This window comes from Condylura cristata, unplaced genomic scaffold (genome assembly GCF_000260355.1).
Source record: "Condylura cristata isolate star-nosed mole 26May11 unplaced genomic scaffold, ConCri1.0 scaffold00029, whole genome shotgun sequence".
NCBI lineage: Eukaryota > Metazoa > Chordata > Mammalia > Eulipotyphla > Talpidae > Condylura > Condylura cristata.
In genome coordinates, this window is record NW_004567130.1 from 3,539,205 (window position 1) to 3,564,457 (window position 25,253).

The 25,253-nt window shown below is 54.3% G+C and overlaps 1 protein-coding gene across 1 annotated transcript in view; it reads right to left on the bottom strand.

Moving 5' to 3' along the window:
• The window catches only part of TMEM132D (transmembrane protein 132D), a 312,508-nt gene that overhangs the window by 214,869 nt on the left and 72,386 nt on the right, over positions 1 to 25,253 (bottom strand). The window contains exon 2 of the mRNA XM_004690639.2: positions 5,607 to 6,495. Within this exon, the coding sequence (XP_004690696.1) occupies positions 5,607 to 6,495 (889 nt within the window). The remainder of the gene's footprint in view (positions 1 to 5,606; positions 6,496 to 25,253) is intronic.

The following is a 25,253-nucleotide window of genomic DNA, read 5'->3' on the forward strand; positions in this document are numbered from 1 at the left end:
CCCCAGGCGGCATCTCCAGCACAGTGGGGGCTCGGCAGCCACTGCAGGGAGGGGGCCTGTCTCCTTCCAAGAGGGGCCAGAGGTCAGCCTGCTCCCAGCACACGCACAAAGCCATTAGTCCAGATCAAAAACTGGATGCTGGACAGGAATAGCAGCCACTGGCTAACAGAGGAGCCTCTGAGTTGGAGACCCCAGGGCGGCAACGTGGGAAGTCCATGAAATGCAAGAAAGTAGTATGCGTGAGTGTCCACACTTGTGTTGGGCAGCAGGAGGCGATGACACCGCTGTCTGCTGGGTGCTGCAAACACACCCTGCTCTGCCCACTGTCCACCCCTGTACATCCCACTGCACATCCCGCTCAGGGAGGCACCAACTCTGGGCTCTCATGAGAATCACATGGGAGCCGCCACTGGGAGTCAGCCAGGGACCCCACCACGGGCTCCACCAGGCGGGGCATTTAAGAACACAGGGACTCTGCTGAGCCCCGACACCAGGGAGTGGGCAGCTCACACTGGCACCAAATTCTGGGCCGGCAGCTGCCAGCACACCACGGTCTGCCCGTGGAGCCTCCGGGGATGCAGCAGGCACGCTTGGTGCAGTTTAGGGGGTTTTCAAGGAAAAAATCAACTGTCACAGTGCTCTCTGCGTGTAAAGAGCACCCCCATAGAACACGGTGGAAGGAGCAGGGGTTCAGCCTCGCGGGAGACCCAGGAACCAGCACCACTGAAGTCCAACGGTGACAGAGAGGCCAGGAGGGAGCAGGCACCTGACAGGACACAGCAGACACAGGCCAGCACTGCTCTCTCTCCCGCCCTCCCAGGGAAGCACTGGACAAATGCCAGCTGAGGGACACCCTACCCTAGATGCTTCCCCAGGCCACCCAGGACAAGGAAGGGGCTTAGCCCCGCGAGGGCCAGCGGGTGCCAGGAAGGGCACGGAGGAAGTGAGGATAAAGCCTCTGGAGGAATCAGGGGTTGAGCAGCACCGGCAGGGACACGCCTCATCATGAGCACCAGGCAACCTCAACCACAGGCGGAAGCCGGCCCTGGCCCGACGGAGTAGCCTTTGTGGATCTAGATCTACTCTGAAGTTGTGAGTTTCCAGAGAAGGCGTGGCTCCCCTGTCCTCTGCACTCCCTCGCCTGTCCATTCCAACCATTGTGTTACAGGCAGCAAATCTGTTCCAGGACAGGGGGAGAGGGACACCCCTGAAGCCCCAAATCTTGCCTGCTCTAAGTGGGTTCTGCCATCCGCCGCAACAAGACATCACATATAAAACTTCAATGAAAAGGGACTTTAATGCAGTGAATATACAATACGGAACACAAAGAATATAACTTGTAAATCAAACACTGAAGTGACCCATCCCCTCGTGGGCAAAAGTCCACCCAAAAGGGATTGGCCCAAAGCGAGGCCTGAAAGTTGCCACAAGACTAAAGCACCTTCTGGCCGGGACCCGTGGAAAAGGGTCAGAAATGACCAGACAAATCTGGGAGGAAAAGAGCAAAATCAAAATCAATATAAACACTGCCACAGTCACCTCCCTACAGGTGTCTCACCCACATCTGCCTTAACCAGTCCAGTGTCAAGAAACAAGCCCGGTTTCTTCATCACATGCTCGCTGCTCCATGTGGCTTCCTCAGGTCTCCTGGCTCTCCACCCTGCTTCATTGTCTCCTCTTCTCCCTTCTCTTCTCTCCTTTTTCTCTGCTCAGCTCCACCCTCCTTCGGGGTGGGGCAGGGAACCTGGAACTTCCCTTTTTCCTAGGGACCTCCCTGTTACAATTGCACCCACCCAGCTGGGTGCCGAGGGGAGGGGGTGTCATGTGCACAGGTGGGGGTGGCTCCCAGGCCCTTCCTCTTCCTGGCAGCACCCCATCTCTTGGAGGGAAGCACTCGTCCATGGGCCCTCAGCAGAAGAAGGCCTGGGGCCGCTCTCCTTACTGAAGTCATGGGTGCCCCCTCTGGCACAGACAGCAAGAAGAGGGGAGTTTCTGGAGCTCCTCCTGAAGCCCCTAGAGGTGGTAGATTCTGGAGAGTGCTGTGTCTCTGAGTAAGAACAGAGGCACTGCTGGCGAGGGTCCTGTGGCGGTGGGGACAGGCTGGGCACTGGCGATGCAGGGACACCAGGACCCCACATGCTGGCACACGCCAACCCCAGGTTCCCCACTCTGTGACTCTCCAGCCTCAGACATCCAACGCACCTTGCAATTAACCCTTCTTAAATGAGCCAGACTGGGCCTGGGCCTGCCACTCAGAGTGTCCTCAGACACACTGGGTGGAGGGAGGGGCGGGATACTACTCCAGCCCCAGGCAGGCTCAAAGCCCACATCCTTCAGGAGCATAAAGCGAAAGGTCAATCTCCAGCCACCGTATTATTTCCTAACAAGCTCAGAATCTTCTGCAAAGTGGCTTCCCGAGCCTCCAGAGTCTCTTCTGAGCCTTGTCAATCCCAGAGCCACATTTTCCTTTCACGGAATGTTCCTATATCACCAGACTCTCTGCTCTGTGAGTCTCCTCTCCGCAGGCCTGTCTACGTGGCAATAATGTCTTACTCTGCGGCAGCCTCACTGACGGCAGAGTGAGGCATGGGGCGCTTAACGAGTCCTGAGCATTTAGTGTTTCCAACTGCAGAGACCCCATCACGGCACCGCACCTCCTCGAGCCGGGAGTTTGTGACTCACCCGTACACCCCGCGACACTGAGCCCGTCCGCGGGAGCGTGTGCTGCCCGGCCCTTCCTGGAGCCTCAGGAAGGCAGCTAGCGCCAAAGATCTAGCCCCAGCCTCACGCGAGGATCTGATGGCCAACGCCTTGCAGTGGACTGCCTGTGGGGTCAGGACAGAGCACGGCGGGAGGTGAGGTGTGACTGGTGACTGAAGGCTGGAACTCTGAGAGATGGGCTCTCTGTTGGGGAGGGCGTGGAGGGGCCCATGGTGAGAAAATGGAGGAAGCTGAATCCTGTGGGATGCTTCAGAAGTTCACTTGAAGAAAGATATTTTCCAAAATTAAAAAGCATCCTTAGATGTCTAAGGGCTGAAAGTGCCTTGCTTTTGTTTCACCGAGGTCTTCTTTGGGAGACATGGCTACAGCTTGAACAGGATTCATACAAGACAACCAGCCCCGCCTGGGATTTCTTCTCAGAGGTGCACATACTCATGTGTGCGCACACACACATGTGCACCTGTGTGCAATACATGTACAGCCCACTCAAACGTCCCCTACACATGTATGTGCACATACACGCACCATACAACACCACACGTGCACACATGTACACACCATACAAACACCCGCACGTGCATGCACACACACACACCATACAAACACCCGCACGTGCATGCACACACACACACCATACAAACATCCGCACGTGCACGTTATGCTCACACATGTGCACACCTGCACTCCTACACACACACACACACACACACAGGCAGTGTTGATTCCTTACACTGCCTTTGCTGATCACCAGTAAGATAATTTGTTTCCCTGAGTGGCTGCAGCATCAACCCAAGATCACAGCACAGAAATATCGGGTGGTGGAGGGGGGCGAACACTTGGGGCCAAGAACTCCACATGGCCCCAGCTCCAGCGGGTGAGGGAGGCGCGTCCTGTGGTGGCAGCTCACGGCGCCCCTCCACCTCGCTGTTGTACGGGGCCGCGGGGCCCTGACACCCAAGACTGTCCCATGGCACTCACACTGTGGACATGGACAGTCTGACACAGGTCACCATTTCAGAAAGGCCCAAGGCCGCCTGGGGCTCTTCAGGGCTACACACAGCAGATGGCCAGCCCCACCGTGCCACGCAGCTCCTCAATATTTGGAAGTCTTGCTAAATTAGTGTCAAACTGACTTCATTAAAAAAGATGCGCATTTTTATTATTTTCTCATTATGAGAATTCAGACGAAAGGCTGATCGCATTGCCAGTGCACCTCCAGCTGTTTTCATAAATAGATTGGCCGCGCTGGTGACAGAGCGGGTATGGTGCCCAAGATCCAGCGCCCACGAGCCAGGCCCACACTGTCCGATGCCTGACGGCCACTGTTTCATCTGCACAGCTATTTCCACGGCCTCTCAGTGGTGAACTCTGCACCATCACGATTTTACTGCGCATCCAATACTTCCTGGCCTCTGAGCAGCAGTACCACCCCAGACGCTTCAAAGGGAATGCTTCTGAATTTGCAAAGGCGCGGACCCTCCTGCCGCAGCCCAGAAATGAGGCCTGGCTCTGTTCCTGCCCTGGGGGGGGCGCAGAGCCTGACGGGTGCCAGTGGCATTGACACAAAGCATTTGAGGACGTCTAAGATGGCACAGAACGCTGCTTTCAGCCAAAGCTGGCTGCAGGAATCCTCCTCCTGGAGGGTCTGAACCCTGGGTCCAGAAATTCACATGCGCACTTGGCAGACAAAAAGAACTGCAGAAAGGATGGAGCTGCGAGAGACCAGAGCCCCCAGCTCCTGCCTGGGACATGCTCCTCCACTTCCCAGTCAGCTCCAAAAAGCTTTCCTGAGGCTGTAGGGTGGAGTGGGATGCCTGTTGACCCAGCCCTATAGAGGTCACGGCCTGCAAAGAAAGTCTATTTTCTCCAGGCTGGGGAGGCGGTGTGCTGGCCCACAGTGCCTAGGCAGCCCCTCAGCCCCTGTGAGTGACCCCAGGTGCACCAACCTCAGCCCCAGGTTCACCAGCCAAAGATCCACCAAGTCGATGGTCTTACTAACGTATGTGAACTTCTGTGTCTTCAGCTGAAATTCAATGGGAATTCCCAGTACTAGCTGACAATCAACAAAACTGAATAGAACAAAAGACAAATCCCTTTCTTCAACTGACTCACCCTTCACAAAAAGGAAAAGAAGGTAGGAAGGGAGGGAGAGGGGATAGGGGGCGGGGAGGAGGCAGGGAGGGAGCGCACAGACACCGCCCATGGGGCAGGACCAGAAGCTCATCTCAGTTCTTCGGGTCCACGTGCGAACTGTGCGCTGCAGGCCCGGTCTTCAAGGTCAGAGCGCAGGTCGGCCACTGCCTTCTGGCGGGCTTCTGAGCCACACAGCGGAGCTGGCACCACCTCAGCCCGAAGCCATCGTGATCAAACCTGTCTTTGCTTAAAGCAAACTGTCCCGGCCCGGTGCTCCACCTGCCATGGGCGCCGTGCTCCCCTCCTTAGGGAGACCCTCGGTGACTTGACTCCGTGCTCCTCACAAGCTCCCCTCTCGGGTTCTGAGCACTTGTCCTGCCTCCAGGGGAACCACCACAGCTGCCTTGCAGCTGGTGCCAGACACAGAAGCCACATGCCAGGGAGAGGTTCTGGGCAGGCCGCCCATCCCCTCCCCAACCACTACTACCCTTTCAACCACCGGCCACTCAAGGGTGGGCTATGAAGGGCCCTGCTGGAAACTCACCTAGACCTGCTGGTGACACCCCCAGGTGTAGCAACAGCCCCTCAGATCTAATGAGAAGACCTTTCCCACCAAGTGGCCAAGTCAGAAAGGTCAGCTCAGCCCTGCCATGGCAGAGAAAACAGCATGTGAGGCCCTGCCCAGCTGGCCCTCTGGGAGAAGGATCGTTCCCCTCCACGCCCCCTTGTGACCGGCCATCGGCGACACTTACCGTAGCGTGAAGCGGTCTTCTGAGGAGTTCCTGGAGATGGACACAGGGAAGGTGAGCACGTCTCCGGGCCGCGCCGGCCTGGGCACGTAGTGGACAGCCACGTGGCGGTCCAGGCGCACCTCTCGTAGGGGAGGCCGGCCAGGCGTCTGGTAGAGGAAGACGCTTCCGATCCGCTGCAGGGGGGGCCCCGACTCGTCCACGTCGCCGAGGCCCTGCTGGGCCCCGCCACTCCTCCGCATTCCCCCCGTGCTGCAGCCCCCCCGGGTGTCCCCCGGTTGCAGGCTGTAGTAGAGCTCCACGGGGCTGCCCTCGGCGGGGATCCCCACCTTCCTCCGGCCTGCCACCACCGTCGGGGGGCTGAACCAGGCGGCCAGCAGCTCCAGCTCGGCCACGCACAGCCCCAGGGCCCCCTGCAGCCGGCAGCCGGCCCGCACCTCTCGGGTCTCCCGGAAGGCGAAGAGCCGCAGGCAGGGCAGCGCCTCCCCGGGGCCGCGCTCGGCCCAGTCCCGGCCCACCAGGTGGAACAGCACCTGCACCCGGGGCCGGCTCAGGTAGACCTTGTCCCGCAGGATGTGGGCGCGAAGCCGCCAGTTGAGAGGAAATGCGTGGCTGAGCCCGAAGGGGCTGGTGGGCAGCAGCAGGTCCTGGGGTACCACCTGCTCGGCGGAGAAGGGGCCGTAGGTGGCGCGGAGGATGGGGGGCCGCCGGGACTTGTGCACGAGGAAGGACTCGACGCGCGACTGCAGGCTGGAGTTGCGCATGATGTCCTGGTTGGCCTCCTTCAGGAAGAAGGCTGCGTCGGCGTGCTGGATGCGGAAGCTCACGGGCAGGTAGGTGGGCAGCAGCGAGAACCTCTGGGTGCTCTCCAGGATCCCTCGGCTCTCCGTCACTGTCGGGGGAACCGGAGGCAGTTAGAACTCCAGGGAGGGCCCATGCAGGAGCCACGTCCCTGTGGTGACTGCCTGTCTGCCTGTCTGCCTCCCCCTGGTTTCCCGTCTCAGCACCCCAGGCTGGAGGGCGAGTGAGCAAGGCCAGCACCTGCCCCAGGACCAGTGTGCCGACAAATGACGCCAGGGGCGGCCGCGGGTTCTCTCGGCGAGGGCATCATGCCCTCACTGGTTCTCTTTTTGCTACCAGGAGAGACCGACAAGGGGCAGAGAGAGGCTGAGAACATGCAGCACCAGACAGAAACTCTGGCAGCACTGACGCAGCAGATGGGCGAGTGCTCTGGGGGCCCCCATCCCCCCACGACGCATGCTCCTCCAGAGCACAGCAGCCACTGGGCACTGCTGAGGGGCAACAATGAAGGAAACAGTCGTCCCAGCTGAGACACACTGGGGGTGGGGCCGGTGGACCGCGAGGCTCAAGCGGTGTCCCCAGACCAGGCTCAGGCGCCCACCCTCCCAGCTCCTCTCCTCCTGCCTGCACACTTCCCTCCTTGGGGAGAAATCCAACGTGTTGTTTTTACAGTGTGCCTCCTAGTCTGTAAGAAAACACCGGGAAATTACATAACTCAGGAGCCAATTTAGGGGTTGAGAAACGGGCACCGTTGGCTCTGGGGGCTGGTTTCCAGGCAAGGACCCACCTGACACGGGGCCCTCTCACTGGAGGTCACTCTGCAGTGACCGCAGCTCCAGCCCTGTTCAAGTGCCAGCCTGTCCCAGGCCCACATGCGTCCCACCACCTGAGCCCAGGCCCCTGCCCTCCCCACGGGCAGAGAACAGGCCTGTCTGGCTGCCTAGTCAGTGAGGGCTGTGCGATTCCCTGGGCCTCTGTGTCCCGAGGGTTGGGGGGCCGAGATCTGGGGCCCAGGCCTGACACTCTGGAGAGGCAGCTGGCCGCGCCTTGGACCGGAGCTAGCCTGACACGGCTGCCTTGAGAGCCAGTAGGCGAGCTCCCTGTGCCCACAGCGTGGGGCAGGGCCAGCGAAGGCCCACCAGCACAGTGCCCACAGAAGCTGCCTGTGAGGAGACTGCTCTGACCCACTCAGGTGGCGATTTCAGATGGTTCTGCCTAGTAAGTAGCAGTTTCTCCCTCAAAACTCAAAATGACATAGCTATGACGTCACTCTTTAATTATGCTCTTTTAATTTTTTTTTTAAAGATTTATTTATTTGTGCATACAGAACTGGGGTACAGGCCAGAGGGGTGGTGAGAGGCTTCACCAGAGACAGAGTAGGGAACAGAACAAGCAGTTCTATGAAGTACACTGCTGAGAGGAGCAGCGGGTGGGTCAGGAGAGGTCTGCCGCGCCATGTGGTCACCTCCAGGGCAGGCAGGAATCGAACTCACGCAGAAGCAGCTTTAGCTTCTCAGTGCTGTGCTTTAACCCGCTGCGCCACCTGGGAGGGCCCGCTCTTTTAATTTTTTAAAAGACATTTTATAAAATTTAAAGTTTACAGAAAAGGAGAGATCATAACTATGACGAAGCCCTCTAAGCCAACATCAACAATTATCGGTATTTCGCCACTTTTATTTCATTTCTTTTTTTAGGATTTATCATTTTTATTGAGGCAATACTGGTTTACCCCCTGTATGACTTGGGGGGATGGGGTCACCCCTCTCGGATGTATGTCACCATCCACGCCCACCACCGAAGCCCCTGGACACTCTCCCACAGCTTTTTGCCTTCCCCACCCCGGGTACCTCACTTCTACGGCCGGGTTGCTGGGTTTCACTGTGTCTGTTCCCTTACTCTGCCCTTTTTTTTTTTTTAAGATTTATTTATTTGTTCATACAGAACTGGGGTACAGGCCAGAGGCTCAGGGGCGGCGAGAGGCTTCACCAGAGACAGAGTGGGGAGCAGAACAGGCAGATCGACGAAGTACACTGCTGAGGGGAGCAGCGGGCGGGTCAGGAGAGGTCTGCCGCGCCATGTGGTCACCTCCGGGGCAGGCGGGAATCGCACTCATGCGGAAGTGGCTTTAGCTTCTCAGTGCTGTGCTCTAACCCGCTGTGCCACCAGGGAGGGCCTACTCTGCCCTTTTATGTGCCATCGTGAGTGATTCCAGGGCCTGACTTCCCCTGACCTATCTCCCTTAGCAGGCCCCCACCCTGCAGTCACAGAGAGCAAGAGTCCCTCTTCTACGAGACTAGGAAAGACATGGCCGGAAGGACCAGAACAGCAGGGCTGGCGAGGACATGCTGATCGGGGAGCCTCGGGCACTGTGGGGGACTTGGGCTGGCCCGATGCCCACAGGGAGCAGGGTGGAGGCGCCTGCAAGGACCCCTCTTCTCAGGTATGTTCTGCCACTTTCTGGAACGTGTACTTTGACGTGTGCATCTGAGGGCATCTGCCTGGACGCCCTCCTGCTTGCCCGGCCCTGCCCCCAGGACGCCCAACGGCATCACACAGCTTTTCACCCTCCCAGGCAGAGGTCGGGCTGTCATCTGGGGAGCTCCAGGCAGAGCTGTGATGCATCAGGGTCGGGGTGGGGGTGTCATTTCCAAGCTCACCCCACAAACAGCCTGTCTGGCCTACACGCCCATAGCCTCAAAACACCACAAACTGGCCTCTCATATAATTTCTTCTTTCTTTTCTTTCTCTCCTCTGATTTTTATTTCCTACACCCCACAAACATAAAGCCAGTTCTGCTCCACATTGCGTGGACTAGGAAGGAAAAGATCGTGTGCACCCACCAAGGGTGGGGGGCCGTTACTGCCAAGTGTGTCCCCATCTGGGAGCACCAGAGGACTCCACACCCACCTGCCCCTTGGCTGCGGGGCCAGCAGCAGAGGAGGCCAAGGGTCTGGCCCAGGTGACCTGCTACCTCCAGGGTGGTAATTAGCAGGGGCACCATGCCCACCTGATCGCGAGGACCCAGCCCTGCAGGAGCCAGCCTTCTCCCAGTTGAAGTGACTTTTCCCAGAGCTTAGGTGGCTCCCAGGTGGCCACTCCCCCAAGCTAGGTCAGTCCACAGAGAAGCGAGCATAAATCATAATTAGCGTCCTCTGTTAAGGAATGTGAAAACAGAAAAATGCACGTCAGGCCCCGGAGTCTTGGTGTCTGCCGGAGGGAGGCCGGGGGGAGGCCGCAGCAGCTGGCCGGTGGTCTGTCCACACAGGCTGAGACTCAGGGGTGAGGGGCAGCTGGGCCGCCCCAGGCGCGAGCTGTGAAGACCACCCCCCCTCACGAGCAGCCTCCCTAACGGAGCCCTGCGCCCGGGAGGGGCTTCCAGGGGACGCAGGAGCCCTGGACCTGCCCACAGCACCGGTCTGGGCGCCGGGTCCGAGGCAGCGGCGGGGGGAGCGAGTTCACTGCGCGGCACGGGCGCCACTTGCTTCCCTCACACCCGGCTGTGGTTTCGGTACTTCGGGAGGGAATCTGTCATTTCCCAGGCACATCTGCGCACCCTGAAATGATCCGGGAAACGTGTTTTATGGCGGCCAGGATGGACGCTCAGAGCAAGCGCCGCACCCCCCCCCCACCCCCCGCTTGATTTAGTCAGAAAGCGAGGGAAGAGGGGAGCGTGGGGCTGTGAGGGCAGCTTGAAAGCGAGACCCACACCCGTCTCCGTTCCGCTGTGTCTCCGTCGGTGGGGTGTAGGGTGCATGAGGGTGATCACGTTTCCCCTCGGCCTTGGCATCCATGATCCACACCTTGGTCTTACACCCGCGCCTGAGGGCAGCTGTGGGGTGGGCGTGGGTGGGAGGGGCCTGAGCCGGAGGCAGGGCCTGGACAGAGCAGAGCACAGCTCAGAGGAGACAGCCAGCAGGACCACGTGGCAGAGAGCAGCAGAGACCAGGAGAGAAGCTGGAGAGCCCAGACAGAGTGAAGACTTGCCGGGGGCCAGGAGGCTTCCCAGCTTCCCAGCCCTCGCGGGCCCGCCTTGCCCACCCTGCGCCTGGTGCCCCACTATGAATGGCGTAGAAAGAGCATGAAAAGCCTGAAAAAGCCACCGAGCGCTCCAGGACGCCCCTTTACCTGTCTGCCCGGATCATAGGGAGCCCGCCCCCCCAGCTGCTGGCGCCACGCGGGACCGGCTCCACAGAAGGGCAGCCTCCTGCACTGGCGTCCTGGAGGGCGGCTGGAATACGCCCACGGGACGGGGCTGCGGCGTGGTGACTGCCCAGGACAAGGCAGGCCGAGGGTTGAGGTCAGGGTGTGGCCCTCGCCTCGACAGGGCCATGGCCATCAGCAAGACAGGGCCTCACCCCACGGACGAATCACACGGCATCCCGCTGGGGTCTGTGTTTCACAGGCTGCCAGGAAGGCTTGCACGTTAACACTGACCAGATCCAGACGCCCCTCATCAGGGACGCTCAACCCTGAGCACTGAGGCGAACTCCCTGCAGGGTAGTCCTGTGCACTGCTGACCACTCACCATCCCCCTGGCCACTGGCAGAATCCCCTGCCCAGTGGCAAAACTGAAATATCTCAAGACCTTGCCAGTATCTCTGGGGATGGGTAAACACAGGCCCCCACTGAAAAGGGGGTTTCCCACATGACAGATGGTGGCTGGGACACCCCCTCGGCCCCCAAGTACCAGGTTCAACTGATGGTTCTGTGTTTCCCTCTGCTGCCTCTGGAACCCTACACGGGGAGCGAAATCGCTTCTGTTAAGGACGCAATCTGCTGGTGGGCAGATGAGCGCCTGTGCATGTACCCACCACACATGCACGCATGGGCGCCGTGGTGAGGGTGCCGGGAGCCACGGCAAACACCCAGCCAGGTTAGGGAGCTGGAACGGGCCTCATGAGAGCGTGGCACCCACTTGGATTGGATGGAAGACCAGATCTGTGACTACAGACTCTGAAAACAAAGATTCAAGCCAGGCCACACCCAGGCAGTATTTTTCGCCACAGACCAGCATCCATTAAGCATCCATCCCAGCTAGACCCAAGCAGAGCTGCTCCTGCATCTGGGGGACTCCAGGTCTAAAAGGAGTCTGGAGCTCCCCACTGAATCATTTATTGCACATCTAGGAGCCTGTCCCCAGACGTGAGAAAGTAAGGTGATTCTCAGCCGTCTGTAAAATAGTGCTCAGTTTAGCTTGAAAGCTGGAAATTAAGCGACAAGCTAAACAGCCAGTGAAAAGCACATCCAGCCACTGCACACCTTTGAAAACAGCCAAGGCCAAAACGGGACCACGTGCTGATGGGTGAGGACACACACATGCCGGTGGGTGAGGAGCGAGCAAGGCCATCACAGCTGCGACATGAATGGGGTGAACAGGGAGTCCCCGTGAAGAGAGTTTAACAGTTTCCTACACAACTAGACGTACTTGTACTGCAATCACGCTGCCTGGTATTTCCCCAAAGGAGTTGACAATTTATGTCCACATAAAACCTGCATGCAAATGTTTATTGCAGTTTTATACATAATTGCTAAAACGTGGAAGCAAAGAAGACATCCTTCCATAAATAAACTGTGGTCCATCCAGACAACAGAATGTTATTCCTGCAAGAAACCAAATAAGCTATCAAGCCTGTGAAGACATGGAGGAAACTTAAATGTTTCTATTTAAGTGGTAAAAAGTTCATCTGAAAAGATTACATGTTTGACTCCACATAGGACGTTCAGAAATAGGCACAAACTAGAACAGCAAGATGGGTGGGGCTGAGAGGGTGAGGCGAACAGGCAGAGGACAGAAGTTCAGGACATCAGAACCATCTGCAAGATTCTGTAACCCAAGCCATGTCACCGCAGCTTAGGAAAGCCTATAAAATATACAACACACAGGGACCTCGAACGCCATCCATGTTCTTAGTCAGTGATAGCATTAGGGGAAAAGGGTGTCCTGAAGGAACTCTGCAGTTTTGTGGACCCCACCCCCCACTCCAGCTTTCTGGACTCCACCCCCTACTCCAGGGACTGGAAACTACAGCTCCCAGCAGTACCAGGGAGAGAACTGCAAGGACTGCAAGAGCTAAGCAGGCATTCTGGGACTTTTGGGGAGATATAAGGGAGCCATGTTAGACGCACTCTCTCTCTGGACCGCGTGGCTGGTGGCTGGTCACTTGGCTCTTGATGAGCTCTCAGTGTGCTATTGGAGTTACAAGTCGGCAGAATTGGTAGGATGCTCTAGTTAACTTGTACCTCTCTCTCTTTCCCTGGGTTGTACCTTTTCCTTTCCCCTTTGTAAATAAAGCCATTATTGACCCTTTTTGTGTGCGCCTGCAATACAATTGATTTTTAAGTGTGTGGGTAAGGACCCACAGACAGGCAGCCCAGTTCACAGTGGGTTGCCCTGTAACAATAGCATGTCGATACCGTACTGATATTGTCCATCAATTGTAACAAATGCACTGCCCTAAGGTAAGGGCTTATGGGCAATATCTACTTTCCAGTCAGTATTTTTGTAAATCCAAAACTCTTAAAATAACAGCCTATTATTTAAAGAAACATATTTGGAAAGAAATCATTCAAAGGTGAATGTCCACAATGCCATATTCCACTCTGAGAGCTCTGGGTCCAAGCAGAAGCGCAAGGGGTGTGGGGGTTGGGGAGGTGGTGGCCTGTGGGGTAGGGGGTGTGGCTGGGACTGACACGAGTAGCTTTCACTGCCCTAGGCCCAATGCTCTGGAAGTCAGACACCCCCTGGAAGTCAGCCCTGTCCTGACATCAGACGCCAGAGGTTCATCTACGTGTGTTCAGTGACACGAGGATGCTTCACATGACGCATGCAGTTCCCCCATGCGCATGCCTGTGGTGTCCTCCAGCTGTGTGTTTCACCACCCACATGGCTGTGCACACGCGGATCTCCTGACTCCTTTAACCCTTCAGTCACCAGCTGAGGGACACTGGCTGGTTCCTGGGCTGGAACTTGACAAATGCAGCTCCAGGGACACTGTGCAGGCTGCAGTCAGAGCAGAATTGCAGAGTCAAAGGCGCACGTCTCAGTGACACTGCTGTAGGATACGACAGTTTCCAGGATGCGTGCCCCCATCTACCCTCCACGCGGATATCCAGAAGACAACCAACACTCCCTGCTCCACATTTTAGCCAGCACACGGCACTTCCAGACCCGTCGTTCTAAGCAATATGGGAAGGGCATCTCCCTCCAGTTTTAATGGACGTTTCCTGCCTGACAAAGGAGGGGGCAACCTCTCAAATCCTCCAGGACCCTGGACAGCCCCTTCCCAGGTTTTTCTATGGAGGCCTCACTGTCCTATTGATCCATATTTCCTTACAAATTTGATATAGAGCCATTTGCTGATTATATATCCACAGACCATCACGGCTTGGCTGTGAGCTCATTTATCTGTCTTTGAATAAACAGAAATCCTTAAGGCTTTTGTCATTCCATTTGTTATTCTTTTCCTTTATAGCTAGTAATTCTGTGTCCAAGAATTTCTTTCTTTCAAGGTTTTGAATGTGTCCTTTTCTGATTCTAGAAATTTAACCCATTTGCTTTTCACAATGATTCCCCAGCTATGCTGCAGGCATTTCATGCAGGGAAAAATAGAATGTATCTTTCTATCCAGCTCCTCATTTAACCCAGAATATTTTATTTCAAGTACTGTCCCTTCCTCACTCTTCATACTGTATCTCCACGGCTATGGATGAAGCACCAAGAACATGTGACCGCCCGGCCACACCTGCCCATCACCCCACCTGCTCTCACGCCTACACTGCAGGCTCTCCGCCCCTGCGCCTTTATGCAGGGGACACACTCCAGCTCTGGCCATGCTCATCTCCCATTCAGAAATGGCCTTCTGAATCCCCATAGCAAATTTTAAAATCAGTTTTCACTAATTTCTGACTTCTCAGGTTTTCTCTGATATTACTGTATCTCATTAACTTTCTTACCAATATTCTATTTCTTTCTACTTTCTCTGGGATTATCATCTGCTACTTTTTCTTAAATTCTTAAAATGGGAGTGAAATTGTTCATTCTCAGTTCTGCTTTTCTAATATCTGCATGCGTTGTGGCTGCCGCTGAGAAGTTCTAGGTCACAGCGTCATTCCACTCCAACGTCCTAATTTCCATATGACTACATCTTTGACACGAGGATTACTTTGACCCATGTTTCCCAGATATTTGGAGGTTTTCCAGCTGGGCTTTTATTACAGACATGTAGCCTGACACAGCTGTGGGCTGAGAAAATACGGTCTAGATTTCAGGCACTTGCAAAGTGCCGGACTGGGTGGGCCGAGAAGTGCTGGTTTGGAGCTGGAAAAGAACATCTCTCCAGTTGCTGGACTGCATGTTAATCCAGCACCGTCATTTCTAGAAATTGTCTCTATCCTGCCTTATTAGTTACTGGGAAGCAGGTATTCAATTCCCCACGGATGATTTGAACATGTCTTTTTATCCTTTCGTTTGACCACTTTTCTTTTTTCATAGTATGAGGACATGAAAATGAGTATATAAATCTAGAATCGCTTTGCTCCATGGATATGACACCAAGAAATACGAAGTCTTTCTTTTGTAACTTCTCTTGTTATAAAAAGTCATTGTCTAATATTTGTAACAATGTGGCTAATATTAGGGTGCCTATGTTAGGTTTTACTAGATTTTACAGGATCCTTTCAGTCCTTTTACTTCCAACCATTGTGGGGATTTCTCTCTCAGATGTGACAATTTCATTACTTGCCGTCATTTAGTACAGCTGTCTAGTCCTGTCATACACACTACTCTTCTGGGGCTGGTATTTGGTTTTCTGTTCACTCTGACAGTCACAGCCTTCATTCCTTCTTACTGCCTGCCTTCGATTAAGTCAATCTGGTAACTTTATTATTCAATTTCCTTTTCATTAGATTATTGATTATAGTTTTAAACTATTCTTTAGACATTTTTCTAGCAATCACCAACCTGAATCTGTGATCCCTTCACTTCTCATAAAGTGCTGCTCTTAATCACTTCCCAGACAATTGCAGGAACATGCAAGATGTTTCCATTTAATTACCTGTCAGGCCTGGCGCTAATAGTCTCACAGATTAATTTCACTGGTACTTTAAAGCTCAGAGCATCGGTCGTGCTTGCTTACCACAGTCAACATGCACCCAGATTTACAGCAAGTGTGCGTGTTCAGACGCTCTTGAACAGCACTCGTTACTGTCGGCTCCATGCCTGCAGGAGACAGTGGATCTCGATCTCTGCCACAGAAATGGACTTCATCTAAGACTTTCAGAGCTACCTGCACTGTGTATGTTACTCTGCATTGCCAGTGGTTTCGTTTGGCACGTTAGCGCAAGAGACGGCAGATCTCCTGTCGCCTCCCCTCCCCGGCTTCCCCCGGCTTAGAGCTGGGACGGCCGCCCTTTCCCCATGTGTCTCACCTCTGCTTTAAGACTTATCTTGTTTTCAGAAAGCGTCCTAAGATGTGTGAGGTAGTCTACCTCTGGTGTATGTGTAGGTATTATGAGTGTGTATGTGTTGTATGTGGATGCTGTGGGTGTGTAGGTGTTGTGTGTAGGGTTAGGATTAGGGTATTATATGTGGGGATTGTGAGTGTGTAGGTGTTGTGCATGTAAGTGTTGTGAGTGTGTAGGGTGCTGTGGGGGTGCGGGTGTTTTGAGTGAGTAGGTGTTGTGGGTGTAAGTGTTGTTAATGTATAGGGGTAGTGTGTAGGTATCGTGAATGTGTATTCTGTGTGTGTAGGTGTTGAGTGTGGGGGTGTTGTGTGTATAGGTGTTGTGTGTGTGTGTGTTTATTACACTTGGATCTCACAGAACACTGAATCTTCAGTTTGAGCTCTTTCATGAGTTTCTCTTTTTTATATTTCTCAGATTCACCTGCTTTTTTTTTCAGACACCCTGTTTTTCAGGCCACTGATTCGCCCTTCAGCTCTGTTTACTCTTCCACTAAACCATCTAAATAGAGTTTTTAATTTCAATCATCACATTTTCTGAGTCTAAAATTCCCGTTGGGTTTTATGTTTGTAGATTCTAGTTCTGCTAAATTTTTCTTCTTTGCCATCTGTTTACACAAGCATATTAATCCCAGTTATTTTAAAGCCTGTGTCTAGTGATTCGTGTTTTTCTATTCATCTTCTCTCTGTGCCTGGAAAACTCTTTATCAAAGGCCAGGCATTCTGAATAAAGGATTATGGAATATCCATATAGAGCATATTTGTCCAAAGATGGTTTACTCTGCTTCTGGAAAGCAAGGTAGAAGTGGTCACATTACCTTAATCCAGTAAGGAATTGAGTTGACTTGAAACTGGATTATGCTCTTTGAAGGAATACCTTATTTTCAGTGTTTTTCTTACACTTTAATAAAGTGAAATCTTCAGAAGACATCATTAAAAAAAAAAAACCATTACTCCTCTGCATAAAATGCACTCATTCTTTTATTCTTGCCTATCCACGAGACTGCAAACTTCAACTTCCAAAAATTTCCGTTATCACTTTCTTCTCAGCATCTGATTTTTTGCTTTGTTCTCTCACTCACTCAACCTTGCTCCAGCTAAGTATGAGCAAATGTCCAGGAAAACATCTCAGCACGTGGGGTTTATCACCACGTCGCCTTTCTTCCTCCCTGACATCTTGGCTCCTCTGCCTCAATAGCTCTTTAATATTTTGAATCATACTTTTTGTTGTATTATTCAGCTTTTCTATTTGTTCTCAGTAGGAATCTAGTAGCCTGAAGCAGATATCACACAGTTATAACTGATTGGAAAAAATGAGGATGCTTAGTTTATATCACAAAATGCAAATCATATTTCACTAAATCTGAGATCCCATTAATTTTCAGATAAACCATTATTTTGTATACCACCAAGAGTCTAAACTTTTTAATCGCACAAGACTATCACTTAGAATGTTTATTTTATACTTGTCGAAAATTTATTTTAGATATTTATACAAGTGGTAAAAATACAAAGTTATCAGCAGGGGTGGCAATGCTACCCAATTTCAGGACACCAGGAATTTTTAAATGTGTGGATCATATGACTCATTCTGATTTCAGAAATAGGAGGTATGAAAAAAGTGTCTTAGAATCAATTAAATACAGCTTATCCACTTACAAGGAGATTGGGAGAAATCACAATTATGAACAGGAGTTCTGATGGGATTTGGGTGCAATTTTCTCCTTAAACCTTTTCCCCTAAAGTTTTCCATTTGCTATAATTTATATTTTTAATTAGAATAATGAACTACATTAAAAAAATCTTGCTTAATCCAAATATCAAACGGTGTTGTGAAGTGTCTGTTTGGTGATCACCTTTCAAGCTTGAATTTGAGGCAGACCAGGGGAAAAGAGGAAGGAGGCATCAGAGCCCTCACCCACTTCCAGCCGGGGAGCTCATGGGCAGGTGCACCACACTGGGAGCCTTCTGAAAGCCCGACCATCCGTCAGGAGAGGAAGCCGGCGGGAGCGGAGCTCTGGTTTCGCTTCCTCTCCAGCCTCCACACCTCGCCACCCAAGCACTCAGTATGCAGAGAGAGAACTTCATTAAGTTGCTCTATATTAAAACTAGCAAAGTGTCACATCTCATAATTTTTTTAAATTGTTTATATTAATGTTTAATTAGTTTGGGAATTAAACAGCTTTTTTAAAAACTCACAAACAATGTTCTCTCCTTCCCCATATTCCAAGGGTAGTTGTTTTGAGTGAGTCAATATCCTGTATTTTCTTGGAAGATGGAGGAGGAGAGGCGAGGCGGGAACACAGGGGAGCTAACTGGAGAGGGGTAAGGGAGTCATGTAAACGCACCCCCAGAAACAACAGCCACTAAGTTTCCTGGGCAGTCCATGGGGCAGCCAGAGGCAGCGGCAGCCCCCAGGGTGGGTGAGGATCTGGAGGAGGACAAAGGGGCCATCTTGGCTTCTCTGGAGGAGTACCCACCAGGCCTCCCTTGGGTTCTCAGCATCTGGCTCTTGGGAGCTGTCCTACCACGTTGTGGACAGTGAGGGTCAGTCACAAGAACGCTAGTCTGCCCACACACCCGCGCTGTGGTCCAGACACTGAGTGGGCCTGTCTCTAGTCTCTACCTCCTGTTTCCCCACACACAGAGCACTAGCCACCACAGTGCCCGTCTGGTCAGCTATAACACCTACCAATGTCCTCTCTTTATCAGGGAAATTAGGTGATTCACAGACTTTGGTGTCTGCACAGCTGTTGTGAAGTTGCCTCCCTGTGGAAATGGGAGAGAAGGAAAGATGTCTATGGGAGAGAAGGAAAGATGCCTGGTCCCAGGACACCCCCCAGAGGAGGTGCTGGCATGCAGCCCCCCACACCCCCCCACCCTCAGAACACCCTTGCCAATCCCTGAAGCCGCTCAGTCACGGAGAGGATACGTGGTGTAGGTAACATCTACCCTGTGCTCAAGGCACGTCTCACTCAGCCCAGGAGACACCCAGCATCCACCTAAACACGGCCAGAGTCCTTGGAAGAGCTGGATGTTCTGCAGAGAAGGCCTGGCTGCCCACGTGTGATGCCCAAGCCCCTGCGCGAGACTAACTCCCGAACAGGAAATACAGAGACCTGCCCAGAAGGAGGTAACTTCCAGCGAAGTTTCCAGAAGGAGGTGATTTCCAGAGAAGTTTCCAGAAAGACTTTCTACTAGTAGACATGCTGCCCGAAGTGGAGTTTTAAATCATGAAAGCTGGATGGGCTGAAACACTCACAGGACCTCACAGGGCCCAACCGCCCTCAAGGGAACCTGCCAACCCACAGCTGGGAGGAGCCGAGGCCTGACGGCCCAGGAGTCAGAGAGCAGGGGCCTTCCCTGCCAACCTACAGGACGCACGCCGGGCTGGCAGCAGGGCTGCGCTCAAGGCACGTCTCACTCAGCCCGGGAGTCACAGACATCAAGACGAGCCTGGAGTCACTGACCACACTCGCTGGGGACAGGGGACATGTCCCAGCCAACACACAGGTGCCACACCTGCGCACCTGCCACCTTCGCAGCACAAGAAACTGGGAGATCGCTTATGGGACAGAGCAGGAGATGGAGGCGCCTGGGGACGGAGCACAGGGTCCTTCAGCGTGGCACGAGGGCTGGAGTGCGGGCTGGGAGGGCTCAGCCCACGCAGCCGCCTATCAAGGTGCAGCGAACCAGCCTGGGCATCTAGGGGCTGGAAGCAAAGGGCACAGGGTCTCTCTGAAAAGTTCAGAAGGAACGAACCCCCACACTGCCTTCCTGCAGATGCTGAGTCTAGCTCAGCAAGGACTGTATGAGTGGGCTGACCTGCAGATGGCACAGGGTCAATGAGGGTTCTTTTCAGCACTGAGCTGGACTGTGTTCCAAAACGGTAGACATTGGACAAAGGTGGGAACTAGGAGCAAGTGGACCCAGCTGGTGAGCCTGGTGTCACTCGGGCACGCAACATCTGGAGGTGGGAATGGAGCAGGCCATGTCCTGACATTTAAGACATTCTGAGTTTACTGGAAGTAAGTGTCCCTCCTGCAGGCCACTGGCTGGTACAGCTCACCACTGTCACGCAGACAGCCCCTGAGTCGCACGAGCCCTCTGCCAGGGCACTCGCTCAGTGCCCAGCCTGCACAGCTGCGCATGGCACCCTGAGCAGGGCCGTGTCCACTTCAGCAGGACCGGCTCCTCTCTTCACAGTGAAGCCGCGTCCCAGAGAGGAGGCTGTGCCCGGCGGCAGCTGCACGTCCTCACCGCGTCCCCACAGGCTACTCCGCCATCCTCATCGTGGTCACGGGCACTTTGTGCTCCATTTGCGAGTCTGCACAACAGTGGGCAGGACTGACAGGCCATGCACATGGCAGGTGTTGCCTGCTTGTCTGCTGCTGTGATAACTGTCAGAGACTCCAACTCGAAGCAACGGAAGCAAGGTAAGGAAATCCAAAGGCTCCAGGGTATTGAGAGCTGAGGTCCAGGGACACTTGTGATGCCATCTCTTGCTGAGGAATGAACAGATTTACCCTCACGTGGCCGGGTCCGCACCAGCCTGGCAGAGCCCCAGGGCTGATGATCATTGGCCCATAAGGGGTCATGGGCTCATGACTTAGCCAATCACACTGTCCAGGGACCAGGTCTGTGCAAATGACCTGGCCCCTAGAAGGTCCTGGCCCCACTCACACTGTGAAGAGCTGGTGTCTAGAAGGGAGGTACAGGCAGAGCTCCAGCTGCCAGAGGGGCAGAGACGCTAAGGCCAGGCCCAGGTAGGAGGTGACTGCAGGTGAGCACAGGGCCAGGATGGGATGGAGGTGACCACAGCCACCGAGGCTCATGCAGCTACTGCAGTCAAGAGTCTGGGGGCCCCTTCCTTCCTGAGTGCCCTTGCCCGCCCAGGGCCCCAAAGCCCTGTGCAGGGAGGGGACAGATTATGCTGGCTTGGGGAAGGTGCAGGCACACAGCCACCTCAGGTCAGCTCAGCCAGGTGAGCAGCTCTGGGGCTCGGCTCGGCATCCTTCCTAGGTCTCTGACTCTGACACCATTTTGGAAGGGCAAGAAGAGTTAAAAAGAAGACACCTGTAGGGGCACCCCAGGCCCAGACACACCATGAGTGAGCAGGTCTCCCAGTATGGGGGTTGGGAGTGTTCCCAAGACCGGGTTACTCAGCAGGAGGTTTTTTCTTAAGTGACTTATAATCAAATTGAATTAATAATTCAAACGTGGAACAATGGTTCCATGGGCAGATGAATAGGTATCACCAGAAGAAGGTTTGAGACCACCACTAACAACCTCCGAATACTCTTGACTGACTGGAGGAGAAAGCAGGCCCCCAGAAAGCAGGCCTGCCCCGTGGCCTGGCGCCGACCCACGGGCTTCCCCACCCACCGGTGTGGCCATCAGGAAACTGCCTTCTTTTCCAATCAGCTGAATGCCGCTGGTCAGCATCCCAACCATAGGGGTCAAAAAAAATTTCAAAGCCAGACCAAGAGGCTAGAGGACAGTTTTCTACTGAGGTGTCAGGTGGCAGAGGGGTCTCCCCCAAGCCTCCAACTCACCCCACCCCCACCCCCAGAAAGCAGAGCAGAAGCTCTGACCAGAAAGGGTCACAAGGCTGAGGCCAGAGAGACAGAAATCCATCCATGCACAAGGTTCCCTGAAGCCAGGGAAGAAGCAGAACAAATGGTTCCCTTTAAGACATTAGCAAAGACGGAGCCCACATCTAATTGTATTTTTTGTTTATCAGTTCATTTGGCAACACGCTGTGGCTCCGAGTGGGAGCAGCTTATTTTCACTCCTGTGCCTCAGTGATTAGAAGGATGTGCTGTCCTGTCCACCTCTTGCTGCCTGGGGACCTGCCAGGGGCTTTCTCAGGAAAATTCCTGGGTGGCACCCCAGGTCAGGAGGCGCGGAGGCCTGCAAACCCCACCAGAAGTGCTATAGCTGGGGCCCAGATCCCACCGGCCAGCTCAGAGGCCAGAGATGCAAAGACCCTTTCATGGCGGTAAAAAATTCTATTTCCTTGAGTTCAGGTGCCAGCCAGGGAGAGAGGTAAGAACCCATCTCAAAATCTTTTTCAACGATGAAATGCAAAAGTTGCATTCATCTGGCAAAGGGGCAGCTGTCGCTGATGCAAAAAAAAAAAAAAAAAAAAGAGGGAAATGCTACAATTGTTCTAAGTCCTCAGAAGGCCCTCAGTTACTTCTCTGCAGAATCCCTCCTGCTGCCCACAGCAGAGCTGATAAAGTGAAAACCACGCACTGAATTGGGCGCCAAAGCATGTGTTAGTCGGTTCTGCAAGGCTCTGTTTGAATTGGTAATTCGTTTTTAGAGTCAATATTTATAAAATGGAAGATTTCAAAAGTCTTGATGATGGATTTTTCTTTAAAACACTGCAGGATGTGACAAGTCTGAGTTTGATGCCCCCCTGCCGGGTGACAAAGCAGCCCCTTTGGGGGGGCGCACACTCCCACACACTCCCTCGTTGCCACAGTCCCCACCCTGCCTTTGTGTCTCACGCGTACCACATGCTTGCCTCTACACCTGCCTCTGTTTTCTTCAAATCTCGGGACTCCAGAATCATTCCCATCGTAGGCTGGGCTCCACCCCCTTATACATGGGTAACAAGGCAGGGGAGTGAGCTGTCCGGGCGGAGAGGGCTCAAGGTTAGAGGCCACAGGACTGGCCTGAGAGGGACCGGGCACAGGCCAGCCCTGCACTCACAGGCCAAGCGTCTCCCAGAGTCATTCCCTCCCCAGCCCCCACCTCTCCTCTTTGTGTCTGGAAAGACATGGGAGAGAGAAAGAGGCAAACAGATACTCCTTTGCTTAGAGACAGCGGCCGACCAGATGTCGGGATGGAGGCACCAAGAACGTGGGTCACTAGTGACTGAAAAAGGACAGTGGCCACAGGTGACACCCGCTGCCAGTCTCCTGGAGAAGCAGAAGCTGTGACACCTGACCACCCTCCCCGGTCCCCACTAGCGGCCCTGGATCTCCAGCCAGGAAAGGGCCGGTGTCTCTGGATAAAGCCAAGGTGATGTCCCCCAAACCTTCACCTAATGTTCTGGGGGTTCCAGCCCCTGGAAATGAGCTTTGCTCTTTTCAACAAAATCCTGTTCATCTTTTAACAATTAGGTCAAATTTCATCTCCTCCGTGGAGCATCTTGCCTGACTACACTCAGTGGTGATGGCCTTTTTTCTCTAAACGTCTCCAGCAATCCCTACTGGCCCTGCTACTGTGCGATTAGCCAGGGTCGCAGGGGACATTCTGTGGTGGGAGAGCTGCTATCATCACTGTGGGCGTTGCCGTGGGTCTCTCAGACTCCAACCCTGCCGACCCCCACCCCCCCAAAATGCAGCTGCCCCAAGTGGAGACTGTACTTCCTCGGGACAAAAGGAAAACACCCGGTACATTAGTAAGAAATGGAAATGATCCTAACATAAGATCCTAGAAGATTCCCCATCTCCAGCCACCTCCACTTTTCTTAAGGGTCAAAGAAAAGGATAAAATCTGAACACTGAGTGCCAGAGTCTTCACTCCCAGAAAGGTGCTCCCCCCGAGCCCCAGATCCTGTTCAGCATCTGCTCAAACACCCTCTTTCTCAGTGTGAGACAACTGGACCACTAAGGAGGCGCCGTAGCAGGGGTCAGTGGGCAAGAGGGAGGAGGGGCGCGTCTGGGATGTTAGCCAGGAGGCCGATGGAGTCGCTGGTGCACAGGGCGATGAGACGATAGCAAAGGATGAAGGGGCCGGCGAGGAGGGCTGGGAAGTCAAACATTCAAAATGTCACAGCTCAGGAAAAGTCCAAAGCCCCGCGAATGTTGGCCTTGCCTAGTCACGCTGCCACCGGGTGTGTGGAGACACGCGGGCTCACCCCACACCGTCGTGGGCACGCTCTGGGCACGCTCTGTGCTGGGCACTGTGCCGCCAGTGATGCAGCTCCGAGGGGCCAGAGCACCCTCAGCCCTGCACCCTTTATTCCCCAACCTGGCACCACACGGGCACAGAGACAGTCTGCAGGTGGCCACATCAGCTGGGCAGCTGCTCAAGTGACCATTACATAAATGCGTGATGGCTCCAGACCACTCTCCTCAGCAGGGTGCACAAATATACGTTATTTCTGGAAGAAAATCCACAGGTCCTTGCACAGATGCCATGAATAGGCCTGAAGGGCAGAGAGCGTGACGGCCCCACGGGCCACCCGCCCGTGAAGGAGACGGAGGAGGCCAGACCAGAAGGGTGTGCAAGGGCCACACGTCCACTCAAGAGTGTGGGCAGGCCTGAGGCTCGCTCAGCACAGGGGACTTGGGACAGGGCCTCGGGACGGGGCCATGGGGTGGGGCTCAGGACAGGGGTGACATCCAGGAAAGAGCCACATTTCTAAGTGCCCAGTGAGTGCTGCCTCTTTTTTTTTTTTTAAATCTTTTTTAGCCTTACTGGGGAATAACTGACAAATAAATTGTGTGATATCTGAAGTATACACCATCATGGTTTGACAGAGGTACAAATTGTGAAAGGACCCCATCATGGAGCTAATGAGCGTGTTCCTCACATGATGACAGGTATAGATGCTAGACGGACAGATGGATAAGAAACAGAGGAGAGGCAGATGACGGTGGAGGGGGGTCTCCACTCTGCATTGTCCCCTGTGAAACTGCAGATTCTCGGTCTCGGTCCTCCCCCATGACTGCAGCCTGGATGTCCCCCCCCCCCCGCCCCTTCCAGCGCCCCGCCCAGCCAGCGCTGCCCTCTCCCGGGCTGTTACCCTGTGAGGACCTGAGTGCTGAGCACCCACTCGGTGCCTTCCAGACACTATTCTTCACCCGACACTGGCTGTATCAGCCTGGGCGCTCACGGGCACAGATACACCAGCCCGTCTGTCTCCTACTCTGCGGGAGGCCCTCTCAGGTTCCCGTGAGGCTGAGGGCCGCACTGGACTCTGGGCGGGCTCCCGAGCGCACCAGAGCAAGGAGGGATGGGGGCCGCCTGCTGCAGTGTCCACCACAGGAGGGGCACAGCTGCCTTCAGGAGACCCCAGGTACAGAGACAGACCCCTCCCGCAAGCCTCACAGCTCCTCCTTCCTCCAGAGGGGAGCCAGAAGGAGCTTCCCTCCACCTCTACCTGTTCCCAGCAGGATCCCCCCAACACACACACCAGCTCAAGGAGGGATGGACCCCACGCCCACCTGGAAGGCCCGGCAGCCCTGCTCTGAGCACGCTCCACAGCCACACCTCTCTTCTGCTTCCCCCAGCTGCTTCCAGTAATGACAACCCTAAAAACAAATTACATTCATCGCTGCCTCTCTCAAGAGCTGCGGGCCCTGCGAAAGCTGCCTCCATTGTGGGCAGGCGCCTGGCTTATAAGTGCGCGATGCTTCTTTATGGCCCGAGA